This window comes from Tamandua tetradactyla, chromosome 2 (assembly GCF_023851605.1).
Source record: "Tamandua tetradactyla isolate mTamTet1 chromosome 2, mTamTet1.pri, whole genome shotgun sequence".
NCBI lineage: Eukaryota > Metazoa > Chordata > Mammalia > Pilosa > Myrmecophagidae > Tamandua > Tamandua tetradactyla.
Window position 1 is genome coordinate 223,458,714 of NC_135328.1, and position 9,208 is coordinate 223,467,921.

General features: G+C 59.3%; 2 protein-coding genes across 2 annotated transcripts; one reads left to right on the plus strand and one right to left on the minus strand.

Moving 5' to 3' along the window:
• Positions 1-1,029: 1,029 nt before the first annotated feature.
• On the minus strand, positions 1,030-4,485 carry TMEM278 (transmembrane protein 278). The gene is made up of 3 exons (XM_077131010.1): positions 3,076-4,485; positions 1,711-2,913; positions 1,030-1,251 (listed from the first exon to the last, which is right to left on the minus strand). Exons 2-3 carry the CDS (start codon positions 1,972-1,974, stop codon positions 1,030-1,032), a joined length of 486 nt encoding a protein of 161 aa, XP_076987125.1. The 5' UTR covers positions 1,975-2,913; positions 3,076-4,485.
• On the plus strand, positions 4,028-6,880 carry ANKRD65 (ankyrin repeat domain 65). Its single transcript, XM_077151599.1, has 3 exons — positions 4,028-4,525; positions 4,615-5,173; positions 5,489-6,880. Exons 1-3 carry the CDS (start codon positions 4,164-4,166, stop codon positions 5,930-5,932), a joined length of 1,365 nt encoding a protein of 454 aa, XP_077007714.1. The 5' UTR covers positions 4,028-4,163; the 3' UTR covers positions 5,933-6,880.
• The last annotated feature ends 2,328 nt before the right edge of the window (positions 6,881-9,208 follow it).

The window sequence follows — 9,208 nt, forward strand, 5'->3', positions numbered from 1 at the left end:
GTTAATAGAAGAGGATGGAGCGATCCAATGGAATCCACAGCCCTCCGCGACCCTCAGGGCTGGGCTACGCCACGCAAAGGCACATCCTCTTTGGGGGGAAGGAGGCAACCCCAAGTTCGGACCTGAGAATCCTCACAGATGTGGGCTGCCGATTCAAAATTACCAAATGTTTACAGAAATACTGGGCTATTCACGAGATAACAAAGATTTAGGTCCCCAGAGATTAGGACACAGGAATTACTAAGCATGGAATTCAAACTAACTGCATAGGACGTGCCGAGGAAGTCGGATGGGGTAAGCATGTACCAGAAGACCAACAAACATCAGGTAAATTTGAAAAACAACCAAATGCAGCTTTTAGATAGGATAATAATTTAATTAAATGGATGAGTTAACTACTCAACAAGTTAGATACAGTGAATGAGAGAATTAGTGATGTGGAAGAGGGAAATGAAGAAATTGACCAGGATGCAGCCCAAGGAAATGAAAATAAGGAGGATTAATTGACTTGGGAGGTAAAAGAACATCATCTAAGGGGTGCACCCCGAGAAAGAACAAGAGAATGCAGGAGAGGGGAAACTGAAGAGATAACAGTTGGGAACTTTCCAGAAATGTAAAAGACGTGAATCTGTGGAAACAGGAAAACAGGCTAAGTTAAGAACACAGCCAGGCCTAGAAGCCTGCTGATAAAATCACAGAAGATGGAAGAGGAAGAGATCTTACAGTGGCCCAGGAAACAGACTGCACCTTCAGCTCCAAATGTTGTGCCCAAATGCTAACCCTGGGCGCAGGCTGAGCTTCCATGGCCTCCGCCTTCCGGCCAGGCATGGGTGACCCCAAGAAGGAACTTGCTGGAAGTACCAGCGGACCCACTGACTGCCCAGGCATGGGGTGGAAGGGGCTGCTCTTGGAGAAGGTGCAGGAGCTCAGGGTGGCGGCGGCCATCCCTACCCCGCCCCCGGCCACGCACACTCGCCCCCTGCTCCCTGCCGGGAGGGGTGTGGGGGGCTGCGGCCGGGGGCTCCGGGCTCACACCCAGGCGCGGCGCAGCTCGTCCGGGTCGGGGCGCCGGGCTCCGGGGCTCCGCGCCGGGGGCAGCAGCAGCGGGCCGAGTCGCCGGGCCAAGCGGGCGCGCAGCGCAGCCGCAAGCGCCAGCAGCGGCGGTAGCGCCAAGAGCCCGAGCACGACGAGCGCCGCAGAACCGCGATCCGATAGCAGCACGCGGCACGCGGGGCGCGGCGCTGGCTGGACCTGGGGACGGGGGTGGGGGCCGGGACCCCCCGGAGGCTCAGGGACCTGCCCGCCTGCTCCCCAGGGCTGGGCGCGGACTCAGCATCCCTGGACCCTGTGGGGCTCCCAGGGCGGCCCCCTCCCCACACACGAAGGGAAGCAGCCCCGGCCTGGGGATGCGGGGTGGGGGGCGGGCTGGGAAGCGCCGGCCACTGGTCTCTGCTACCCCCACCCCGCACGCCCTTGGCTCCCAGGCCTGGGTGGCTGTGCACGGCCTGGCGGCCCCTGGTACCAGGCTGGGAGGCATGGGGGAGGGACAGGGCCGGGCCCTGGGGAACAAACAAAAGCTCTTGTTTCAGAGGTGGGGAGTGGTGGGTTGAGGCCAGAAGGGGTCTCTGGGGAGGGATGCAGAGGCCGTGCTGGGAGGGGCAGATTCACCCTGGGGCTGGCCCCCTCCCCAGCAGGGCCCTACTGGCTCACCCTCGAGTGGCACAGGAAGCCCAGGTAGACGACAGCGGCCGGAGGTAGCAGCAGCAGCAGGTAGAGGGCAGCGGGCAGCAGCAGGTGGAGCACAAGCCCTGCCAGGGCCCGGCCAGGCAGCAGCAGGGGCCCCAGGCCAGGGACCCCAGGGCCTGCCCACCCCGCAGCCAGCAGAGCTGGGGCCTGGCGCTCAGGTGGCCTCCGGGGCAGCATGGGCGCCGTGTCCACAGCACCCCCGCCCTCCTCCTCCTCAGTCTCGCTCATTCTTCCACAGACAGCAGGCTTGGCAGGCTCACCAAGGATTTGGGGGCCAGGCAGCGGGACCCAGAGCCCCGGGTCGCAGCGGAGGCTCAGACCCCTACCCAGACCCCAGCAACCAGACAGTGGGTCCAGCTGCAGGTCAAGACTCTGGCCAGGCAGGCCAATCCCCCAGGGTCACAGCCCTGCCTCGGTTTTCCCCGCTGCCAGCAGCCGCAGCTTCGGTCCTGAGCCGGCTCCTGCGTGCTGTGGTCAGGATTCCACCGCTGTCCACATAGCCCGGTGCTTGGGCCCTCCGCCCTCCTGGGCTCTTCCTGCCCCCGCCTCCCCCCTGCACACAAGCCTCACGTCACAGAGCCCAATGCCGCCAGCTGCCCCGTCCAGCTGCCGGGTGAAGGCCGGGCACCCACCATGTGGGCACCCACCCTCCTCTGCACGGTGGGGTGGGTGAGGGCGAAAGGGGGCACACACCTGTCCGAATCCAACCCGGAAGGCGGGCAGGTGGCAGATTCTTAGATGTTGGGATAGAAAAAGCTCATCCAGCGCACCCCACAGCCCGGCTACTTCCCCGGGGGCACCACCTCACGTCCTCTCCTCCAGGTTTTCCTGCACACCATAAAGGACCGCAAACACCGTGTGATACTTAACCCAGAGAGTGGGTTGCTCGTGGGCCGAGTGGTGCCCAGGCAAAGTACGTCCCCCCATCTGCATCGTCCCTTCTGTGGGAGTCGCACCTGCACCACACAAAAGGCACGTTCAGGTCCCACCCCGGTTCCATACCTGGGAGCCTGTCTGCGAACAGAACCTTTGAAGATGTGGCTCGTTCGGGTGCCCGGACTGAACGAGGGGCTCCTTAGTCCCCCAGGACAAAAGAGAGCGACACGGAAAGAGAAGCCCCAGGAGAAACCAGCAGGGACAGGAGAGGACACCGCCATGTGTGTCTTCCTGCAACGAGAAGCCCAGGCGCCCGGCGCTGGTGTACCAGCTGGAGACACCCACCTGGGAGGAAGTGCGCCTTCCAGCCTCTGCCAGCGACGGTGGGAGAATCCTGCCGCAAGCCCACCCATAAGTGGACTTTTAGCCGCAGGGAAACAGGGATAAGCCCACCTCCCTCTTGAGTTGCAGGTGCTCCCCAGCTGCCCGGGTATGCCAGCTGTCCTCAGGTGACCGACAGATGATTTCATGGAGTCAGAGGTACTAAGAATAGGCTGGGTGGGGGGGCTCAGAGGTTGCTGCAGGTCTGTGACCGGCCCCAGGCCTCTCTGGGGAGGTGACACCTGAGCAGTGACTGGCACAAAGGGTACAGGGTATGTGGCCTGGGACCCCTTGGCCCCCACCTGGAGACCCTGGAAGGGCGGCAGACTGCAGGCAGCAGGAGCTCACCCGGAGCCAGGGAACAGGCCGTCCGGGAGCTGCAGGGTTTCCTGCTGGGCCTTCCCAAGGGGGAGATGGAGGGAGAGGCTGCGGGAGGTGGGGGCGGGGGGGAATCCACAGGGTGGAGGGGAGAAGGCAGCTCAGAGGAGAGAGGTGCCTAGTCCCTGTGGTGGGGCCGGGAAGGTGGTCTCAGGGCCAGTTCCCGTCCCCCACCCCCAAGGCTCCAGACCCCTAAGGCCTGGACCCAGCCCATCTGGCTCTGCAGCCCACTTGCCTCCTTCTAGATGTGCAGGTGCCTCAGCGGCTCCTCTCCTGGGCTCCCCCACTGTGGCCCAGTCCTTGCTGCTTCCAGCCTCTGCTGACTTGTCCAAGCTACAACCCAGGGGCACCCCCTCCTCACTGAATCCTCTGGCCTCGTGCAGCCTTGAGGGTCAGGACAGGCCCCCCAGCACCGACGGGTCTTAGCGGGCTGGCGCGGACATGGGGCCCGACGGAGAGACACCACCCAGGCCCGCCCTGTCCAGCGAGGCTGTGCCCCATGGAGAAGGCGGCCCTGGACGTGCAGCTGCTTGTCCTCCCGGCCGCAGCCTTCGTCTCCTGGGAGAGGGAGAGCGGAGGCCGGACCGAGTGGGCAGGGCCTCCCTGTGAGTTGCTAAGTTGCAGGAAAACAGTGTGAGCAGCTGCGGCCGGGAGGCGGCGGGGCCCTGCTCTGCGCCCCCTCACCTCCCCCAGCCAGTCGCATTTCTGGCCATCAGACCCCTCCTCCGGCGTCTAGGAGTTTCCTGAGGTGAGGGCCCCCGTGGGGGTAGGCCAGGAAAGGCATGGAGGGGACCCCCAGCTCGAGGACAGAGCCCCCCCGCCGGCTGCCTCTGAGGGTAACACGAGCTCCCCAGCGGCCCACCTCAGTCACACAGTGTGCACAGTGGTCTGGGGACACGCTGCGTGAGGCCCTCTCGGGGCTGCAGGAGTCCTGGGATCCCCAGACGGACTTGGGGGAGCAGGACCCGGCCCAGGCCGAGCAGGAGCTGCGGTGGGTGGAGCTGGGCTCTGAGACAGCCCAGGAGGCGGGGACCCAGGGGCACGGTGCCTCTGAGGGTTGGGGTCGCCTACCCTGGGCCGTGTGGCGCGGCCGCGAGGGCCTGGTGGTGCAGCTGCTGCGGCAGGGGGCGAGCGTGGATGAGAGGTGAGCCCTGGGGTGCGGGGTGGGGTCCCCTCCCCGGGCTCCCCCCGCCCTGCCCTGCCCTCGGACCGACACCGCCTCCTGTCCCACAGGGACCGCTTGGGGAGGACCCCGCTCCACCTGGCCGTGCTGCGCGGCCACGTGCCGCTGGTGCGCCTGTTGCTGCGACGCGGGGCCCGGGCGGACGCGGCCGACGGCGCGGGGCGCACCCCGCTGCACGAGGCCGCCTGGCGCGGGCCCTCACGGGTGGCCGAGCTGCTGCTGCTGCGCGGGGCCCCGGCGGCGGCGCGCTCAGGGACCGGCCTGACGCCGCTGCACTGGGCCGCCGCGCTGGGCCGCACGCTGCTGGCCGGGCGCCTGCTGGGCGCGCTGGGCTCCGGGCCGGCGGCGGCGGCGGCGGCGGCGGCAGACGCGCGCGGCTGGACGGCGGCGCACTGGGCGGCGGCGGGCGGACGGCTGCCGGTGCTCGAACTGCTGGCGGCGGCCGCGGGCCCGGACGGCGAGGGATCCGAGGGCGCCCTGTGCGTGGCGGCCGCGGCCGGGCGCGGGGCGGCGCTGCGGCTGCTCCTGGCGCGCGGGGTGCGTGTGGACGCCCAAGATGGCAAGGGGGCCACGGCGTTGGGCATCTCGGCGGCCCTGGGCCGCCCGCAGGTGCGGTCCCCTGACGGCTGGTGCAGGGCGGGGCAGCCCGCCTGAGCTGCCAGGGCTCACCCCGCTCCAGGGGTCGGGAGGCTGGGGAGTTCTCTCCGGGAGCCCGAGGGCTGGCAGGGCGCCGGAGGAGGAGAGGGCAGCGTTCATGGGCCCCCACCCCCATCCCAGGTATGACCTTCTCTTGGGATCCCGGGAGGGCGCCTGGCCTGGCCACCCGGGGCATCAGCGAGACTGATGCTCTGGGCAAGCACTTGCGTCCAGAGCCCCTGTCCGCTCCCTCCGTGCAGCTGCACCTCCCCTGCCCTCCTCTTCCAGGATGTGCAGGTACTCCTGGGCCACGGGGCTGATCCCCGCCTCCGGGACCAACACGGCCGGTCTGCCCTCCACAGGGCCGCAGCCGCCGGCCACCTGCCTGTAGTACAGCTGCTGGTGGCCGGGGGTGCAGAGGTGAACGCACAGGACTCGCTGGGCCTGACGCCCCTGCATCGTGCCGCCCGGGAAGGCCACGTGGAGGTCGTGGGCCACCTCCTGGACCAGGGCGCGCAGGTCAACGCCGCTGGCTGGCTGCACAAGACACCTTTACATTTTGCTATGGAAGGTCACCATGCCCCCACCGCAGAGCTGCTGCTGAACCGAGGGGCCAGCCCTGCCCTGAGGACGCGGTGGGGGGAGGCGGCTGCAGACCTGGGGCTTGAGAGGGGCCTGCCACTTGCCCCTTCTGTCCCTCCTGGGGTGTGGTCACAGCACCCGGGGCCCTGAAACTCTGGTGCGTGGCCGGCAGTCCCGGGCTCTGAGGCTGCTTGCTGGCTTGGCCCCGAGAGCAACTCCGGGCTCTGGGGTGCTCGTCCATCAGACACCTGTTGCACTGTTCGTCCCTGCTTCATTCAAACATCACCTTCTCAGGGAAGATTCTTCTAACACTTTAAAACTGCACCTCAAAAAGAAAGAAAAAGGGCAGTGCCATGGTGGCTCAGTGGCAGAATTCTCGCCTGCCAAGCCAGAGACCCGGGTTTGATTCCCGGATCCTGTACATGCCAAAATAAAAAAAAGGGAAGAATAAACTAGAATGCCAAAAATATATAGTGATGGAGTTAGAAAATCACCAATGGTGCTGCAATTAGTGAGCACGAGTCAGACAAGGAACAGGATGTTCATGTGATGTCACGGGGTGGAGGGTGGTACAGCTCAGGGCCTGGAGCTTAGCTGCAAGGCTACTACAGCATCTGGGCTGCAGCCACACTCTCCCCACAGCCCCAGCCTCTGACACCACGAGGGGCTAGGGACTGGCCATGCCAGCTCAACCCAAACTTCTCCAACATGCAACCTTTGCCCCAGAACTACTGGGTCAGTGGAGGTGCCAGGCGCCGTCCAGTCTGCATCCCGTGTGGCTCTCCTCACCTCTGCTTCCTCCCTCTTCAACACGCCCTGTCCAGGATCTGCACTCACCTGTCTCTGCTTGCTGGACTCTCTCCACAAGCTACTTATTTTTTTATTTTATTGATATATATATTGTATATTCACATGCCATGTAATCATCCGAAGTGTACAATCAATGGTTCACAATATCATTATATAGCCGTGCATTTATCATCACAATTGACTTTTCTTTTTTTGTGAAAAATAACATACATACAAAATAAATAAATTTCAAAGCCAATCACAACAATTAATCGTAGAACAGACTTCAGAGTTTGGTATGGGTTACAATTCCACAATTTTAGGTTTCTATTTTTAGCTGCTCTAAGACTAAAAAGAAATATCAATATGACTTAGCAGTCATACAACATTTGCTAAACCCAACCTTCTCTGTATAACTCCACCATCAACTTTGGTCTTTCTCCCACTCTTTAGGGGTAGTTGGGCTATGGCCATTCTAACTTCTGTTTGTTGGAAGGGGCTGTGGTAATATGGGGTGAGGGATGGAACTACTTAAATGTTCTAGAGAGGCTGGGCCCTCTAGGTTTCAGGACTTATCTGGTCCACGTACACATCTGGAGGTTGCATGTTTCTGGGAAGTTACCCTAGTGCATGAAACCTTTGCAGAATCTTACATAAAGCCCTAAGTGTTCTTTAGGATTGGCAGGAATGGTTCTGGTTGGGGCTTGGCAAGTTATGATGATAGCAATGTCTAACTGAAGCTTCTGTAAGAGCAACCTCCAGAGTAGCCTCTCAACTTGATTTGAACTCTCTCAGCCAGTGATACCTCATTTGTTATATTTCTTTCCTCCTTTTGGTCAGGATGGAATTGTTGATCCCACGGTGCCATGGCCAGGCTCATCCTTGGGAGTCATCTCCCATGTCGCAAGGGAGACCTTCACCCCTGGATGACATGTCCCACATAGGGGGGAGGGCAATGGTTTCACTTGCAAACTTGGGTTTCACAAGAGTAAGCCTCAAGATCAAGGGCTTGGCCTATTGATTTGGGTGTCCCTAATGTTTGACATAGTATCAGGGGATTCCCTGATGGTAAAGTTTAATAGCTCTACATTTTTTCTCCCATCCCTAAAAGGGCTTTACCAGTACTTTTTGTTTGTTTGTTTTACACAGGCAGGCACCAGGAATCGAACCTGTGTCTCCAGCATGGTAGGTGAGAACTCTGCCTGCTGAGCCACCGTGGCCCGCCCTACCAATACTTTTTGATTATCTGCTTTTTGATACTCTGGGATGTATCCAGGCATTACATTAAGCTACACAGGATTAAAGGCCCTCATTCTTATTCTGGGCTCCCTGTGTTTGGATTATTTAAATGATCTATCCAAACAGGTTGAGCTACATTATGTGCTACAAGAAATTTAGGTTCTGGACAAAATAAACCTTTCTTCCTTTGGTCTCAAAGAGCAGATGAGGTTCTAAAATATAGACAATGTCTTCCTTACTCCTGTATTTTGAATCACCTTAATCCCAACCTGATTGGTTTCCTTCTTACCTCTAAATACCAGGTAATACATATATAAAGCAGCTTCTCAAAACCCAGAAAAAATAATTACCACTTTGGCTAAATGCAACTGCTATAAGAGCTTACAATCTAGGCCCCAATTTTCCTATAAGTATTTTCTAAATGAGACTATAAAGTATTTGCTCTTTTGTTTCTGGCTTATGTCGCCTCACCCAATGTCCCAGTGGTTCCTTCACAATGCAGAAGGTACTTACTCATTAATGAGGGAATAAGAGTGGAAACACCTGGCACACCTAACCTTACCCAGAGTCAAAGTTAGCATCACCCGTGTTGAGACGGGTGCACATGGGAGCCTCTGGAGGTGATGAACCGAGGACACAATGTCACCTCCGTCGTACTTTCAAAGACGCATAACCTGAATCTAACCCCGACGGAATACCAGACAAAACTGAATTGAGGGGCATTCTACAAAATAACTGGCCTAGACTGAGAGAATGCCAGGATCAGGAAAGAGAAAGCAGGGTTGAGGAACTGTTCCAGTCTGGAGGATCTGCCCACTAAAGGCAGTACACTTAGTGGGTCCCAGACCCGTGGAAAACAAGGTATAAAGAACATTTGACGAAATCTGTATACGTACCACAGGCTTGACGATGGCATTGTAACAATGCTGAATCTCTTGATTTTGACTACTGTGTTTTGTTAGGAGAATGTCTTTATTCTCGGGAAATACACAGTGAAGTATTTAGATATCTCCAACCTATTCTCAAATGGTTCAGGAAAAAAGACACGTGTTTATACGTGTTTGTAGAGGCAATGATAAAGGGAGCAAAATGTAAACAGTTGGCTCACACGGGTTGAATATTTTGGAGCTCCTTGTAGCCCTTTCGCAACTTTTCCGTAATTTGATATCAAGATTCAAACCGCTTTATTATATTCTTTTGTGATAAAATACGTGTGGCAAACCAACAACAGAATTTACCATCGTAGGTACACAGTTGAGTGGCACGCAGAACACTTAGGCCGTCGTGAAGCACCGCCTCGACCTGCCCCCACCCCGAGGCCCCGGCCCGGTCCCGGCCCCACCCTCACCCTCGCTCCGGACTCGCCTGTCCTGGACGCAGAGACACTGGACTCAGTTC